This window comes from Trichosurus vulpecula, chromosome 6 (genome assembly GCF_011100635.1).
Source record: "Trichosurus vulpecula isolate mTriVul1 chromosome 6, mTriVul1.pri, whole genome shotgun sequence".
Classification (NCBI taxonomy): domain Eukaryota; kingdom Metazoa; phylum Chordata; class Mammalia; order Diprotodontia; family Phalangeridae; genus Trichosurus; species Trichosurus vulpecula.
The window spans coordinates 28,451,440-28,470,325 of NC_050578.1; the positions used below are offsets into that span (position 1 = coordinate 28,451,440).

General features: G+C 39.1%; 1 protein-coding gene across 2 annotated transcripts in view; it reads left to right on the forward strand.

Moving 5' to 3' along the window:
* The window catches only part of STOX2 (storkhead box 2), a 35,517-nt gene extending 23,750 nt beyond the window's left edge, over positions 1-11,767 (forward strand). For both annotated transcript variants that reach the window (XM_036763335.1, XM_036763334.1), the window contains one exon: positions 10,062-11,767. Coding sequence is in view for 1 of the 2 variants with exons in the window: in XM_036763334.1 (XP_036619229.1) it covers positions 10,062-10,254 (193 nt within the window). In the remaining variant the exon portion in view is untranslated. The remainder of the gene's footprint in view (positions 1-10,061) is intronic.
* Positions 11,768-18,886: the final 7,119 nt, after the last annotated feature.

An 18,886-nucleotide genomic window follows, 5' to 3' on the forward strand; every position in this document is an offset into this window, starting at 1 on the left:
CAGGAAAGTGTATACTTCCATAGGAAATGAGGATGCTATCTTAGCCCAATGGATGTGATTATTAAAGAGAACTGTTCTATTTAATATTCTGTCTCTCATCTTAGCTTCAAGTCTTGCCCCCTTACACTTCCGCAGGGTCTGGCCAAGGTGTTGCCTCTTATTTCTTGTTGTTTAGTCATTTTTCAGTCATTTCTAACTCTTTGTTACCCCATTTGGGGTTTTCTTGGTAAAGACAATGGAGTGGTTTGCCATTTCCTTCTCCAGCTCATTTTATAGATGGGGAAACTGAAGCAAACCAGGGTTAAGTGACTTGCCCAGGGTCACACAACTAGTAAGTGTCTGAGGCCTAATTTGAATTCAGAAAGATGAATTTTTGTGAGACCAGATTCACTTTTACACCCCAAGGACTCATTGGAGGAGGGTGTTAGTGAAGGATGATATCTGATGCTAATAAGTGAAAGCCATATCTTAAAATACCTACTATGTGCTAGGTACCATGCTAGGTGCAAAGATATAAGTAAAACAGCCCTTGCCCTCAAGAGCTTACACTCTGTTAAGAATGACAAATACCTTAGGACAGTAACCTAGATGCTCTGAAGCTGAGGCAAGAAAAATAGCTGATAAATACAGGTCCTGGGACTGGACCAGTGATTTCATTGCTGTATAGAGAACTCACAGGTGAGTATAATCCCTCTACCAAGGCAAGTTGGCACTCCATCTACAATTTGTACTCTCAGAAAGTTGCTGAGAGGTTACACGACTTTATTCGGGGTCACACAGCCCGTAAGTGTCAGAGGTTAGATTAGAATCCAGGCCCTTCTGGCTTCAAGGCCAGCTCCCTATCCACTCTACCATGTCATTCCTCTTAACTATGATCCCCAAAGACATAAATCACAAAAGCTGCCAGAGGTATTTCTGGGAATACTGTATGAAACACAAGCATAGCTAAGGTATTTGACATATTGCAAACACACCTAGTTCAATGAAGTGTGAATGTTTGTCAGTATCATGAGCAAAGCCATATGGACCAGGTTCTCCTGACCTAGAGACCTTGGGAATGATCAGGTTGTATTTGACGTAGGCTATAGCAACAGGAACTTTAATTGGAGAAGTGTTCCGAAGGCTCATGTTTCTGCCTGGACATTGCTTCTTTTCATGATTTCTTGCTCAGAGTAAGCATTTTGAATATCACAAACAGTATTAATACATCAAGTGATTCAACCTGCAGAAAAGAGGATGGATTCCCTGATACCTCAGTCTGTTTTCATTGAAAATAACACCAGTACAGAATGAGGAAAATATAAATTGTACACACAACCTGTTATTCAGCCCCTAAATGGCACATCTTCTTAAAACTTGGCATCCTGATCCCAGTAGATTTTGAAGGCTTGCTAGCCTTTTTCACTCACTGGCTAAACCACAGGGCGATGAATTAGCCGTGGCATCCTGTAAGACAAGTATGGTGCATAGAAAAAGATGCTGAATTTCAAGTCGGAAGATTCTGGTCAGTCAGTAAACAGTGAATAGAGTGCCGGGCCTGGAGTCAGGAAGACCCGAGTTCAGAGGTGGCCTCAGATTCTTCAGGGTCAAGCCGTTTAATCTCTGTTTGCCTCAGTTTCCTCAGTTGCAAAATGGATATAAAACAGCACTTAACCTTGCAGGGTTGTCCTGAGGGTCAAATGAAATATTTGTAAAGCCCTTGGCACCGTGCCAGGCACATAACAAAGCTACGTAACTGCTTAGTTCTCACACACATTCCCCTCTACGTACCAGGCACTGTACTAAGTGCTAGGGATACAAAGAAAGGCGAAAGGCAGTCCCTCATCTAACGGCATAAGACAAAATGAAGCAGAAAAGGAGAGAAGGCAGGGTGAGAAAGTATCCACTGCAGCGACACGATGAAGTCCAGGAATGTCATCATACAGGAAATAGAGAAGGCTGACCTGGGCCTCTCCTCAAATGGAGATTCCGAAAGGTCAGGTCTCTATTCCCATCAGAGAGTGGGAGAGGCCCCAGGGGCAGATGGGGCTGATGTGATCTGAGTAGTTGCTGGGGCCTGTGATCCATCATTCTCCAGGTCGGGAGTACAGCCAGGTGGAAAATAATAGTCTCTATTCTAGGTCCCAGAAGGACCATCTTTGATATGAGGCCACCTTGATTACCAGTTCCTGGCTGGGGTCTTGATAGAGAAGTCCAGAGTCAAGCCTGGTGAAAAATGAAGGGTCAGATCTCATCCTTCCCCACGTGGTCAGGATGGGCGAGTGCACTAACCTCTTTGCTTACTCCAAATAATAGTCCTTTTTTGATAGCCTAGAGATCTTTGATACAGTTACATTATTACGTTCTAATTAGTGTTAATAATGAATCCCATAAAGAGATGACACCACTCAAATTTGTACTGCATATTTTCACTAAGCCGGAACCAATTACCCATATCTTACATAACTGTAACTTCAAATAGTGCAAATTCAAATAAATTGAACCATTTTATGGAATTCACTATTTTACCAATTGGGTACTAGCTGTAATATAAAATAGAACAATTGCTTTTGATTAAAAAATAAGACATTTGGAAAAGATGATTTATAAAAGGTGTCATCATCTCCCCTACCACCCTACCCCTTACCCCAAAGAGAAAAAGTGATTCCATTAAAGGAAAACCCCAGTAACCTCCTAAGTAATTTGCTACTTTAAAGGAAAAAGAAACTCCATAATGTGATATGCCCTTGTTAATCTTCTGTGAGACAAAATTAAATAGGTCTTCAAGGAGGTTATGACAGTGAAATCCTTTGAGGGTTCACATGTACAAAAACCTATTTTCTCAAAAATTAGTTTTTGGCTTATTTGCAAAGTCCTGATTTTTCACTTGCAAGAAATGTGATGGAGCATTATAATGGATCATAATGGACGCCTTTAAAGCCTCTGTTTATTTTGATGAAACAATTTGGTGGTGATAGAGCTGGCTGTCTCTGATATAGCACTCACAACTTTTCCATTAATGGTCTAAGTCTATAGTAGTTTCTACCATGTACTTGCCTTTTTCTCAAGACAAATGTTTGCCTTACTCCAGGAATGACTGTCTTCTGATGCAGTAAGAATAGGAAAACAGACACCTCAGAAGTGGTTGTGATACTTTTCTCAAGACCCAGGAAAAGCAAATTAGGAGATGGAGACGCTCCAAATCCTAGGGAACAGAGGGCTGTTGTTGTCGTAGTCTCTCTTGCTATGCATTTATCTTCAGAAGTGATGCAGAGCCCAGTACAGTGGGTGGCAGCTTGCCAGCGCTGAGCTAGAGTGGGATTGCAGTATGATATTTTGGCTATCTCATACCTCCGATTTTCAGGTTTTGTAGAACATAGTGAAGTCTGAGCCAAAAGCAAGGTCCATTCTCGCTCCAAATTCAGGGATTTTTTATTTCTAAGTAGTACTCGTTCCTGATGTCTATACTTTGAGAATTGGTGATGTCTTCGGTATGGTTATGGTGGCTGGGGGTGGGGTGGGGTGGGGGCGCTTCCTTTCACTAACAGAACACAGTTTGTCTCTCCCACATCTTCGACCTTCATGAGTTCCTGTGGCCAAAAACATTTATCACCCTGTGGTGATAAGCTAGTGCTCCACTTACACACAGTCTGTCATTTGGCTGGTGCTTAGAGCCATTCCAGGTGGGAGTACTGAGTCAGCAGACATTCACTAAGCACCTACTATGTGCCAGACAGTGTGCACTAGCCCTTAGAAATACTAACACCAAAACAAAGCGGTTCCTACCCTTGAATTTATGTTCTGTTGGAAGAAACAACATGTATGCCTATTAGTAAATATAAAAATATATGTAGTCAATAAAAGATGTTTGAGAGATGGTTAACAGGTAGAATGGAAACATAATAAAATAATAATTAGTATTTATATAGCACTCTTTATAAAGTGCTATAAATAATATTTGTATCTTATTTCATTTGATCCTCACAACCACCCTGGGAGGTAGATGATGTGATCTCCATTTTAAAGTTGAGGAAACTGAGGGAGAGAGGTGGCATGGTTTGCCCCGGGTCATACAGCTGGTAAGTGTCTGAGACTGGATTTGGCGAGGACAGTCCGGAAGGAGATAAGAGGGGATTGGATGAAGGACGGGTGCCAGTAGAAACGTTGGCCTTGGGAATAAGGAGGACAACTCCTTCATCAGAGACAAATCTGACTGCCATTATCATACCCTTCGAGAATCCAGGGTCACATCCATCCCACGATGCAGCCCTGGCTCAAGACTTCAGGGGAAGAGAGAATGTGAGGGCTTCAAAGGTGGCAAATGTAGGTCGTTTTAAAATATTTTAAAAACATAACATTTAAGTATCACCATTTTGGCCTGTGAGGAGGCTTTCATTTATTATTAAATTCCCAAGTAGGCTTATTTTTAAGCGTGGTGGGTACTTTTATTTACTTATACTTATTTATTACTTATTATATATAATATATATAGACTATATGTGCTATAGTGTATATATTATAGAGAGTATATATACACTATATATACTGTATATATACCTTTATATTACTTATACTTATTTATTACTTATAAATATATACACTATATATGCTATAGTGTATATATTATAGAGAGTATATATACACTATATATACTGTATATATACTTATATATTACTTATACTTATTTATTCAACACTAAAAAAGAAAACAATTGAGGTTATGGGGGGAGACGAATATCCCAACAGAAGTGATCAACTTGTCTATTTTTCCATTGAAGACACTTTATATGAGACTATGAGGCACAAGCTGGCAAAATGAAAATTCATCACTTTGGGTAGATTTTCTGTTTGTTGGATATTACCCTGATTACCATTCCTGAAGACTTTTAATATTAAATGAAGCATGTATGTAGTTTGTTTCAAAAGAGCTTTGCACTCTGTCACCTTTCTCTTCTCCTTCGCATGCCCTCCTGCCCCTGCCTCCAATGTCCTCCTTCCTCATGCCTGCCTCTGTGAAAGAGCAGCTCAGGTGCCACCTTCCCCTTCCCGGGTGACCTTGAATGTACTCGGTCTATTTTATATTTGCGTGTTGTTTCTCCTGATAGAATAGAAGTAAGTACCTTGAGAGCAGGGAATGTTTTGATTTTGTCTTTTTTTATGTCCACCAGTCAGCATAGTCTGTGGCATGCAGGAGGGGCTTAATAAATTCTAAGCAGCAGGGACATAGTAGATAGAAGGACGGACTAGAAATCAGGAAGACCTCAGTTCAGACCCTGCCTCAATTTATTCAGCAGTAAAATCGGGATCACAGTAGCTCCCACGGGATTCTTGTGAGATCCAAAGGAGATAATTACATAGGTTAAGCACTTTGCAAGCCTTAGCCCTAATAAAAGTGAACATTCATTATTGTTCATTCATTGATGGTTACTTGGAATGCATTTCCCCAGGAAATATGATGCTGTACCACATGGTAGTTATTTTTCCACAGCAAATCCCCCAAATCTGCCTTATTTAACCTATAACATACCTTGAATATAAATCTTCTATAAGTAATACTCGATTGCCTTAGGAATTAATTTTTCTATGGGGAAAGCATTCAGAGTTCCAGTGTGGGATTGCAGGAATATGTATCCCCTATCGGAGTGCCAGCAATGAAAGATTATGCGTTACTCAGGTGTCCTTCCTTATTCTGGGAGGATGGCAGTTTGTGCAGAGGAGTGAGAAGTGGGGCTGGGGACTCTAGAGAAGACAGGGCTGAGATTGGGCAGGGTCCTGAGGAGAAGGCCAGCGAACGGAGGCTTAAGTTTTTCCTTCCCCTCCTTCTGCTGCCAAAGGCGGAGCGCTGGACCTTGAAGAAGGAAGGACCCACGTTCAAATCCTGCCTCAAAGGCTTGTGACCCTGGACAAGGCACTTAACCTGTTTGCCTCAGTTACCCCAGCTGTAAGATGGGAATCACAATGGCACCATCCTTGCAGGGTTATTATGAGGTTGAAGTGACATTTCCGAAGTGCTCAGCACCGAGCCTTGGCACATAGCAGGCATTTCACTAAGGCTTGTTTCATTCCTTCCTGTATGGGATTCATGGTCCTGAAGTGTCATTTTCTCTTAGTTTCCAGTCTTCCTTGCTTGGTTCCTGGAAGCAAGAAGCAGAGACAAGACATTGGTGGTGAATAGCAAAAGTTCCCTTAATGAAAGAGTAGGACTTTTCTTCCTTCCTTCTCCTTTTTACCCCTGTTACCGTAGCGGAACTTGCTGTGGATGTGGTAAAAACATCAGGGATTTTCAGGGACAGGAGCTCATGGCAATACAAAGGAGCTTCCCCTCTAATAGCCATAGCAGACATTTATGTACACATCACATCATTTTGTTCTTCAGAACACACTCTTTGAGACACATAGGGCAACTGTTGGGTTTTTTTTTAATCAAACCTTGTTTACAGATGAGGCAACTGAAGTTAAACATGGTTAAATTATTTGCAAGAGTCAGGACTGAGACTCACACCCATGCCTTCTGGTCTTAAGACTAGTGCATTTTGCACTCCAGCATGTTGCTTCTTCCGCTCCTCCCCCCACCCGTCCTGCCAGCTGCTTGCCCTTGACTAATTGCCAACCCTGGGGGAGTCTGAGAAGTGGGTTCCAATGCTGCTAGGAAAGAAGTGTGGAAGGGGGTCTCTTGTGGCCAGTCTTTGACTGAGTCAGATATACAGAAAACAATCAATGAATATATTTGATAGCATTCTACCTGTTTAGAATGGTCATTGAGGCTTCGTTAAATTTATCAGCTTCAATAAAAGCATAGAATAAAATTGTTCCCATCCCTGCATCATCTTTTCTCTAGGGCATGGCTTCTTAACTTGGAGTCCATAAACTTGATTTTCTTTTTAAAAATAATAGTTTGATAGCTGTATATAATTGTGATTGATTTCCTTAGTAATAATAATGATAAATTATAATAGCTAGCATTTATATAGTATAGTGCCTTACCACAGCATAACCACCCAAGGAGATAGGCACTAGCATGATCTCCTTTTTACAGAGGAGGAAACAGAAACAGGCAGAGGTTAAATAACTTATCCAGGGTCTTACAGGTAATCTTATCTGAGGTTGGATTTGAACTCACGTCTTCTTGACTACAGGCACCATGCTTTCTCCGCTGTGCAATCTAGCCGCCTTTAGTAAGTAATCTTTTGTATTTTATTTTATGCCTTTAAAAACATTATTCTGAGAAGGGATCCACACAGGGATCAGTCTATTAGATGGGTTCTTGATACAAAAATGGTTGAGAATATTTGACAGTTCCACTTGCCCTATGGAAGTACTAAGTTAAGTAGTAAGTAGAAAAAAAGTAAATACTTTTTTTTAATAGTACAAGAGCATTCTGTAGTGACCAGCATGCCAGATTATGTGTCAAGAGACTTATAACTAGTCCTGGCTTTGTCCCTAATTATTAAAGCTTGAACGGGTTCCTTCCTTCCCTACATCTCAGTTTATCTGTACGTTAGGAAATTAGTTGGACCAAATGATTTCCTTTAAGATGACATCTGTCTCTGAAATGCTAAAATTTTCTGATTTCAGCAGCTCAAAAGAAGTAATGGGTAGGTAACAAGAAGAAAATGGCAAACAAAGGATAGAGGGAAAGTATCTAGGTGTCTTAAATTTGATATTTATTCAGCATTTACTGAATGCCTGCTCTGTGCAAAGAAACTCTGTGCTATATACACTGTATAATAGTAACAGAAAACAGCATGTTTGATGCCCCTATTTCCTAAAGCCTTCTTTAGGGAAGGGCTTCTCCTTTCTCTGATTCTTACCAGGATTGTACTGGAGCTAACTGGTACCCATTTGTGAGAATTGATTGTTAAATTTTCAGTGTTAGTAGTTAGACCCCAGAAATTGGCAAATACTACAGATCAGGGCTTGATGTCTTGTCTTGAGTGCCTAAACTTAACGTGATGAAGAAAATGTTAATACTGCAGATGAAACTTCGAAGTGTGTCCTGTGTACATTTTTTATTTTTGGAGAGCTAGTTGTTAAACATACCAGCATATCCCCATCCTTTTCCTTCCGTGTGGTCACTGATGTGGCTAAAAGGGTTTTTTAGAGAGAGCAAAGTAGTCCATAGGCTTTGAATATGCCACTCCTCTATCCAATGAGGAAAGTAGAATCTGCTCTTATTTCTTTTAGGCAGGAGAGAACACCAAGTCCTTAACCTGGGGTTCACAGGACCCCAGAAGGGTTCGTTGATAGATTTTAAGGGGTTCCCAAACTCAGATGGCAAAAAACTTCAGTAACTTGTAACTGAAGTTTAGCATTTCCTGTTTAATTATTCAAAAGACATCATTCTGATACAAAAAAGGCTAAGAATCTTTGATGTAAGGCTATTCTGCCAGTTCAGGTATTTAGATTAATAGTATGATTGAAGCCCTGGCTTCAGGTTATTAGCAGCAAAAAATAAAGAACTTGGCCTATCTCTTTAGCCTCTTCAACTTTTGAAGGGACCTTCTGCATTTAGACTAAGAGGTGTTTGTTTTTCATGTGGACTGTGTGCAAGCTTCTTTAATCCGATATTACCCCTTCATGCCTTACAGAAAGATTCTGAGAACATTGGATTGTAAGGAAACAGTGTGAGAAGGAATCTTACCTAGGGAGTTCCAGACAACTGAGGATCCTTAAATAGATGTGGGCCAAGGTTACACAAAACTCTTGTGTGGTCAGGAGCCATGGGAAGGCAGGGAACATTGTCAGCATGGGGTTTGAACAGCTCACAGATGGAAGTGACATTTTAACCAGTCTTAATTTTATTAGATAAATTTTATGTGCTATCTCATGTCAGGGATGAGGGTGGAGCTTGAAAGCGTTTTCAACACGTACCATACACGATGGATCCACCCAATGGGTCCAAAAAATGTTAGTTTTTTCCTTACTTTTCACTTTAGCAAATAGTAAATCCATCTGTATGATGGAGTGGAGACCCTCTCACCATGCTGAAAAACTTACAGCTTTTTATGGCTTGAAACATGGGAAGCCACTAAGCAATGCTGCCCTCAAAACTAAATCAAGTGGGTTTTGTTTTTTTGGTAATCTCCCAACAAATTTTCACTAATTGTCTTAGCCCTCTTAGAGTTACAAAAATAGTTTCAAGCCATTTAAACTTGAGAAATTAACCAAGAAATTGAATAAAGCTGTTAAAGCATTTTTAGCACATAGAATCCTCCAAGGAAAAAGGCAGGAAAGAATAAATATATGCCCCACAACTGAATGGAAGAAAGCAAATGTTATTTATTTGCCTTAACAATATTTGAACTAATTTCAAGTAATGTTCTCCCCAAGAGCCTTGGCATAAGTTCAGGGCCTATGCCATTTGGTCAGGTCCTACCAAGTGGAATGGCTTCGAATGTATACCAAGCAATAGGTACTTCATAACTCCCTCCAAGGCAGAGCCCAGATTTTGGGGGAGGCTCCTCATCAGAAGATGGGCTGCCATGCAAGGTAGTGAATTCTCTTAGGTTTCTAATCTGTGTCCATGGTGGGAATAAGCACATCATTCGTATTATGGCCTTTTTAAAAAAAAAAAAGTATTTGAACTTATAAGGGCTAGAATTTAACCCAAAGCTCAGACTGAAAAGGTACTCTCTGGAGTTCACTGAGGATCCCAATTTGGTGGTATTTACTTCTTTACATACTAGCCTGAAATGAAGGCATTATGTATATATATTTGTGTGTGTGTGTGTGTGTGTGTGTGTGTGTGAGCGTGTGAGTTTAAAAAAATCCATCTGATGTCTGTCTCACACGTGACATCTTGAAGTCGTTTCCTTGAGTTAAAAAAAAAATCCAACTGTGTTCAGCCATATGAAATCCTTTAGTCCATTTAACGTGCTAGTATTATAACATGTTGACTCGTGAAAACTTCTGGAATCCATTTTGAAGAAGCATATGTGAGTAATCAAGTTGGGATAGTTTATTGATCTGACATTACGAACCAACAGAGGAAGTCCATTAAATACATCATTCTCTCTTCCTCTGGCACTCGATATGTAATTATTTATGTGAAAACTTTTTTTTTAATTTTATTCCTCCTACTAGTACCCGTGAGAGCCTGGCTTCCAACACTTCCAGCATTGTTGAAAGTAACCGTCGTCAAAACCCAACCCTGAGCCCTGCGCACATAGGCGCTGCTCCAGCATTCAGCTTCCGCACAAGTACAGACCCCTCTGCAAATGAAGCCGAGAAGTTGCCGAAACCCAATTGCTTGCAAGCTTCTGTTACTAGTGTGTGATGGTCATTCTGCCTCCTCCAATCTTCTGTCTCATCCTGTATGGCGAAGTTTACGACATTGGGACTGATGTTTACATCTTTGGGAAGACAAGCATCTCCACCACAGTTTTGGTGTTTACTTCAACTGTGCTGCTAAGTAGGCTAGGACAAAAAAAACAAACAAAAAAAACAAAAACAAAAACAAAAAAAATCTTAATTTCCAAGTATTGTTTTTCACGTTTATGGCTCTGTAGCAACAGACTAGCCCAGTAGGGGTAATGTGTATACTTTTGCTTAATTGATCATAACTGAGCACATAGGTCAAAGTCTAGCCACTGTAGGTGTTAGCTGCATTTTTTGGTGTCATACGGTTGCTCATTCCATTTACAAATGCCACAGATGTGTGATGATGCTCCTAGTCCATGGTTGAACGGTGCCACAGAACTGATCCTCGATACCTATTTCCCCCAAGTTAAGCCACCATAGAAAGCATATAATAAAAGGCACAGGTCATCTTGAGGAAACACAACGCCAAACACTACTAGAAAGGACCTCAGCCCTTCTCTGTCTGTGAATTATTTAGACACCCATCATTTTCACTGTGAGTTCTCATGACACACTTTTTGCAGGAGCCCTTGGAAGTGAGTCAGAAGGGATTGTGTTCGAATCAGTGGGTGTGTTTTGTTTTGTTTTGGTGAATAATATCAGATGCTTGTCTGATTCTTTACCTTCCATAACTATGAACAGGAATATAGGCCTTTGAATTTGAAATGGACAAAGGAAGGGGGAATTACCAACTTGACTTAGCAAGAGCACACTAAGTGATGGAAGAGGTAATGTGGATTTTTTTTTCTAAGTATTAAATCATGTATCTTAGGGAGGTCATTTTATTCTTGTGATACTTATGATGTTCCTAGTTTAATATAATAGAGGAAATAGCTAATTTGTTTAAATGAAAAGCAATTTCTTTGTGATACAAATGAAGAGTATGGCCTGAGGAGTTTATTTCTTTCTAATGGAAGGACATAATTCTATTTTATGTAGTTTTAAATAGAATGCCTAAATTAGGCTGTGGAAAATAATCTTTAGTGGTTATATGGAAGAGCAAATTTAGGGAGAGTTGAAATTCAGGCCTTTGATTCCTGGAAAGATGTTTGTAGACATATAAAAATACGATTTCAGTGGAAACAGAATTGTGCCCGTGGGATTAATAGCAGGAGGCCCTAATTCTACAGGTGTGGCATATACATAATTTGTACTCCCCTAAAATTTCCCAGAATAATTATGCATATATGAACTATGCCAGAGTAATGTTTACAGATACATTGTACCAACTTTCAGGAGTCACTCTTAGATAGGCTTATAGATATCATTAGCTCATATTGTTCCCACAAATGGTTTGTTAATGTTTGGTTTTGGTTTCTAGTTTAAGGTATTAAAGACGCCTTTCCACAGCTTAGGGATTATTACGAAGATACCAAATTTTCAGTCTCAAAATAAGTTGGTATTTGAAAACAGATTTTTGTTGGAACAACAAATAAAATACGTAGATAATAAAAATGACTTGTAAAAAAGACAATGTGAGACTCAAGGCAGTGATATGTAACAGTATGAAGACTCTCTTAGTGATGGGTTCATTTTGTTTTGCTTTTGGTCAGCCAGGTATTAGAAATGAATTACACATTTAACTCTAAATGTAAATTGAAATTTCATCTCAGATTTTGTTAGCAGGTATAACATTTCGTAAAACGCTTCTGTCTTAATATCATAATTTGAATCACCAGGAATCACAGAAATCTGTGCAGTCTTATATTTTATGGTTGTTTGCAATTTGTAGATTCCCTTTCCCCTTCCCCCAAAACCCCTCCAAATTACTTTATGACTTGAAACACGTGGGGACTTTCTAATTCCTTTGCAGATACTTAAGAGGCACATGGGTCAAATTCCTTATTTTTTGGTATTGAGAATTCCTTTTTATGTTGCAGTTAGACATTCCCTTGCATTTCTGAGTAGACTCCTAAACCAATGGGCCTTCACCCTCATGCCTTATTTCCTCTATGGCATGCCACGTCTGCTCAGAAATGCATCGTTTGCCTCATTGTTTAAATATGTGCAGAAGGAATGATAATGTATCTAATAGACTCCAGAGTCCATTTCTTTGGGGAGTTGTATACCATACAGTTACTAAATTTTCCACATAAATTCATTTAAAAAAACACATACTTTGAAGTTTATATCATGCTATAGTTTATATCATGTGATTCATAAGTAATAGAAACATTGGAATGCTATATTAACCTCTAGTTGGTCATCTGAAAATAGCCCCTGTAAAAACCAGATAGTATATGAACAGAAAAGAAAAAAATCACTTATTTAAGAGAAACTTTTTGAAATAAAAATTTGTCAAGCATTAGATAAGAAGTTAACAGTCTATACACTATCTGCCAGATAAATGGTGTATGTGATTTCAAAAAACTCTCATAGACCAGCAGTCATTAGTATTGAAATTATAGACTTTTTCAAAAATGGAATGTAAACAGGAGTTTCAAATAGAAACATTCTCATCTGTATTTAATTTTTACTCTTGGAAAAATGTATTTACAATGGTATCTTAAGGCCGTTCTGTCTTGAGGTTCTTGGTGACCAAATGCTTGGGCCTCTCTCCAAGAGTTTCTGATACCATCATACTCCTTCCATGAGATTAGAGCTTTCTGTTATGGTTTCTTATCTGGTCTTCTCTTTTTGTATATCGACTGAAAGGTTTACAGAACTGAGTTGGGTTGAATCTCTCTGTGTGTTCAACTTTTAAAAGGTCAACACATCTGTCAGTATTTTGCACATTTAATATGTATTATTATAATACAACATATTACTTTATGGTAATTTTTATTTTCACATATAACTACCTCCATGAATTCAATGAAATGGCAGCAGTGTGTTCAAGGGTGTTATAAAAAGCAAGGTTAAAACTTTCTGAAGCATCGGGTGACAATATTCTCTCCATATGTTGACACTTGTGTTTAAAGCCCTCATTTCCAGGATTCCTTTTGTGTGTGTGTGTGTGTGTTTGGTTTTTCAGATTCAGTCTTTGCATTTCTTGTCAAGAAAGCTCACTCGGGTGTTTTTTGTTGTTGTTCATATCAAGAGAACATTTACAATTTTGGTCTCTTTTCCCCATCCCTGCTAATTTTTTTTCCTAGTAGATAGTTGGTAAGTGTGATTTAACAGGCTATTTGCACCTATTAGAATTTTAGGTTTTATAAGGCAAAGAATACACACCAGATATTTGAACTGCCAACTCTGAAGCACTTTGGGCCCCAATCTGCCTTCACTTGCATGCTAACATATCAAGTCAAATTTTCACTTTACTTGAGAGAGCTGTGTTGTACATTCCATTCTCACCATATGTCTCATTTTCTGTCTGTTTCTCTCTCCCTCCCTCTCCCCCACTTCCACTCTCCCTTTCTCAGTGGTTCACTTTCTGTGTTAGACCATGCATAATATGCCATTTTCTATATTGTGCGCATCTCAGGGTACCTTAATGAGTAGATTAAGAAGGGGGTGCCATCCTATCAAGACATGAGCGAAAAAGCCAAAAGGGAGGTAGCTGCGGGGGAGAGGAGGGAGAACAAATCATCCCTCTTACTGTGCTTTGAAACTTTGAGATTTGGGTTTTTGTTCTGAAGTCCAGAAATCAAAAGCTAAGCTGTACATCAGCTGTTCTCAAAACCCTCTTTTTCATAACCAGCGTTTAAAAGATTTTTTTTTTCCACAGACAGTACCAAGGGAGGGACTGTGAACACCATTCTCTTTCAGTCTGGCACAGCAAATGTAAAAAGAAAAAAATCTACCTGGGGGGTAAACCACTTCTTACCACAAAGTGTACTTGAAAATAAAGTTTTTAACTTAAATTATAGAAATATTGCTTATAATCATAACACTCTTCCTGATGTGTCTCACAAAGGCAGCACTTGGAGCCTACTAAAAATAATGATTGATAAGAACTTTGCACACAGTTCCCCTTGGATCTCAAAGTGCTTCCAAAGCATTCAGATTCACTAATGCTAAACAAACAAAAAACAGCGGGTGCTCTTTATTTTAACAACTATTTGGGAAAAGAATGATCAGATAGTGAGACTTGAGGTCACTCTCAGGGGCAGCTATCAATTAGTGATTGGATTGATAGGCCATCATGAAAAAGCACTAAATGGAATGCTTTCCCCCCTCCCTATAAAGGGAATAATAAACATCAACTTATTATTGTCAAGTGTAAATAAAGACAATAAATAATACTACTAATAAATAATACTTTGCATTGTCCATTTTTACTTAGAAATTTCAGGGGTTTTTATGAATTTGATATCATCCCCTCAGCTTATAGAATGTGAGGCAAAAATGCAGACAAATTAGTTGACACCCCTCCCCAAATATTCCACTTGAACTGGTAGTTCTAGACGTCCTCCTTCATCTATGATTTTTATATTAAACTCCCGCATCATCTATGCCACAGGGACATTCTTCAGGAATAAGGCTGCTCTCGGCAGTGGAAGGTGCTGAATACACATTTTAATTAAAAACTTTATCAAGTACTTTTTACAGGGCTGTTGGGCACAAAGGAGAATTTGTATAACCGATTTCTGCCTGTTATTTTGAAGGATTTGGATTACTGAAGAGAGCTGGTCTTGTTAGCCTTGTCCTCTAAAACAGGAGAGAGAAAAAACAGCCTTAACAACTACACGCTCCTCAAAGTCAAATTGGCCAGTTGACAGAGCTGTCCAATGTCCTGTCACACTCGGGAGCACCCAGCACAGCATTCCCTTTGTTGACCACCTCCAGTATCATCTTGCCTGCTAACAGAAGACAGCCTATATTTACTCTTCTTCTGTCTGCAGGTGGCTCTTCCCTGTACATTAGGTTTAGAAGAACCTAAAGAATATTGAAAACACCTTTTTGGTTTTGGGAGACATCACCTGGCTTTGGTTCAGTAGGGTCATGGCCTGAATAGAGATGACTGTCAAATGCCTTTGCCGACTGAACAAATATTTTCAACTGGCTGGGACCTGTCGATTGACATTCCCCCTTCTTCTTCCTTAAGAAAGCTTTACAGTGTTAAGAATGCATTCAGTATTCTTATTTTTCTGGGAGATTTTTACTTAGGAGATACTCCTTCAACTTTACACGTTTTTTAAAAAATCCATGGTTAAATTCCACTTTTGTAGTTGAATGAGGGACTGGAATCTCCTAGGCTGAGTTAGATGAAGTTGTCTTTGCAGCAGTATCCTGATAGACAGCCATAGCTTTTCCAAATAATCTTGGGTCTCTACAATTTCTATACAGATTGCCATGGGTCATTTGAAATTCTACTGGAATTTTAGAAGGCTGATGTGGAATAGAAATAATGATTTAGATTTGAAAATTAAATTTCTTCCAATAGCTATAAATACACACATGCACACACTCACCCTTACACACACCCTTTACAGGGCTTTAATATTTTGGCTTCAGATATGAACATCTACTACCATACCAGCTGAAGGCAGGGGATGCTTCCCAAATGGTGACTGGAGGAGGTGAGGAAACTATGGAATTTGGGACTAATTCCACTCATGCCCTGCCTCCCCATTCCAAGGGCTGACCTCATTGCCCCTGTTCCTTTACTGCTCCCACCAAAAAGAGGTACCAAATCTGGGATCTTGTGAAGATCTCACCTGATTTACATCCATCCTTTGCAGTTAGGTGAAAGATCATTGAAGTGCACACTCAACGAATCCTCCCTTTCCTATCCCACCCCCCGTGTCCTGTCCCCCCTTCCATCTCCACCTAGATGCTGATACACCGCCACATGTTTCCACATTGGAAGGGCAGACTAATGTGCAGTATTGTGCACACATGCTGGGTTAGGGGATAGAGCCACCCTAAGGTCACCTCCATGTAAGTATGACAGCTATAAAGAAGGTCCTTAGAGTAGTTGGCACAGCTATTACTTTAGAGAAGAGACTTCAGTTTAAATACTAACTTTAAGGGATCATAATTCTGCAGGTATCTTTCCCTGAGTGACTGAATGTGACTGTTGCATTAGGTTAAATGAGTTAAGAAACGCAAGTGGGATTTACTGTATGTTAGAAGGGAGTTTTGCAGCCAAGACTGCCTTGAATAAATGTGTTTGCACTGAAAAAAATTTTTAAAAATTTACTTGGTCTCTGGTTGCTGTAAAGGTCATCCAAGATGGATGTTCTGTTTATATTGTATAATATTTCATATGAAATAATTACAGCTCATGAAATGTCTTCCCTAATGTTACTGATTTATAACAGCACATTTGTAACATGGTTTTTATTGTGTCCGTGTACCATATTGTAAATGATGATTACTTGTCATGCTTAGTATAATAACTTAAAAGGAAAAAAAAGGACAGGGATTTTTGTAAGTCTATATTTGAAAGTCCCTCCACATGGTAATATTGTGTTCATGTTGTTTACGTAGTGTCGTGTGAAATATCCATTTTGGATTGTGTTACTTTTTAAGATATTAAATAACATTTGGTTATATGTCTAAGTGGATTTTTTTTTATTTGAGAGAAAATATTTTAGGTGATGCTAATTATTTGTCCCCTAAATTGAGACAGTTTTTGACAACAGATACACATCTCAGAATAGGGTTGGACATTTCTACTTAGAGAAGAGAAGGGGGAGGGAGAGAATTCTTTTATGAGGAATTTCAGTCTTCTAATGCACATCAAAAACGGGGAGGAAAAAAGAGGTGGAGGGAGGGAGAGAGAAACTGAATGCTACAAGTTAGTGATTTTTCTAAGAATTCTTGAAAATAAACAGTTCTTGAAAATATTTGAATATTTAAATCAATTTCAATCTGAACATTAGTGAAGCTAAGAAGTACCTAGAATTGAATTCTGTTTTGAAATGTGACTATGAAATACCTAATTTTTAAAAACAGGACAGAGCAGAAAAATGTACATTCAAATGAATAAACCCAAAGCAGTCATTAGGGGGACGTTGAGTATGTCTTTTTACACATGCAATATTATATATGATATATGTGTGCAGACACATACATGCATCCGTGCACACATATATGCTCAGTGGGTAGAGTGCTTTACTTGGAGTCAGGAAGATCTGAATTTGAATCCTGTCTTGGGCACTTCCTAGCTATATGACCCTGAGCACATCACTTTCAACTTCTTTCCACCTCAGTTTCCTCATCTGTAAGATGGGGACAATCACAGCACCCACTTCACAGAGCGGTTGTATCAGATGAGAGAACATATGTAAAGCACTTTGCCAACTTGAAAGTGCCATCTAAATTTACACACACGTACACTCATGTATGCATGTGCTTATTCCAACCATCCCATTGTCCCAAATGTTTTAGCAGGTGTTGAAAATACAGGTTATTTGAACTTGGCAAAATGTTTTTGGAAGAGGTTATGACTAATGAGTTATAATTTTAAAGGAAAAGAGATGTGGCATGGCAAGGGCAGTAAGGGCTGTTCTGTGTATACTGGCCAGCTTAAATAAACTCAAGAAGGAAGAGGAGAGAGTGAGAGATGGGACTGGGGGCCTTGAGAAAATATTTAAATAAGGAAGCAAGTTCAGGTTTTTTTAAGTCAAATGGTATGTGTGACTAGACAGATATGATGATGGAGCTATTTTCTGAAGAGCTTTTAAAGCAATAATTAAGGGGGGGGGTGCTAGGGAGTAGGAGCCAAGATGGCAGAGTGACATCAGCATTCTTGCCAAGCTCTCCCAATACACCCTTCTACAACAACTTAAAAAACCCACCAAATGGAATTCTGAGTAGAAAAGCCAACCAAATGTCTCAATGAGTTGTTTTTCCAGCCTAGAGTAACTTAGGAAGACCGAAAGATGGATTTGCAGACACTAGGGTAGTGGCTGGTGACAAATATCTCATAGCAGCAGCACCAGTAGTAGACTAGCACCTAGAAATGATAAGGGAACTGAACATCTGGTCAGATAGAGACTCCTGGGTTGCCTATTCTAGCACTGAGAGAAGGATCTGGTGCCATTTGGCAGCTCTGTCACCCATTACCTGGTTCTGGGTCACAGTTCCAGGAAAAGAGGAGCTTGTGAGGGAGCAGAGGCTCTACCTGGATAAAAAGGACCAGAGTACAGACCAGGAGAGCCTCAACCCAGATCACAGCACTTTGGAAGCACTGAAAACATCAGGAGGACATAAATGGCAAAAGCTCAGGTCAGACCCTACCCCATTCCCTCCCTCCCCCTCTCCCCAACCTCAGAAGTGAGCACAGCCCAACTCTAACAAATTCCAAAGTCAAGAAATAAGCTGGAAAATTAGCAAATAACAAAAAGAACTTGACCATAAAAAAGCTATTATGGGTGACAGTAAAGCTCAAGATACAAACTGAAAGGAGTTTGAAAACATCTAGAAGCAAAACTTCAAATGAAAAATGCATATTGCACACAAGCCCAATGAGAATTCCTAGAAGAGCTAAGGAAAGAGATTTTTAAAAAATAGAACAAAAATGGTTTTAAAAATCAAATAAGAAAAAAAAAGAGAAAAAAAATAAAAAAATTAAAAAAAATCAAGTAAGAGTAGTAGAACAAAATTGGGGAAAGAAATGAGAGCAATGCAAAATGATTATGAAAAAGGAATCAACA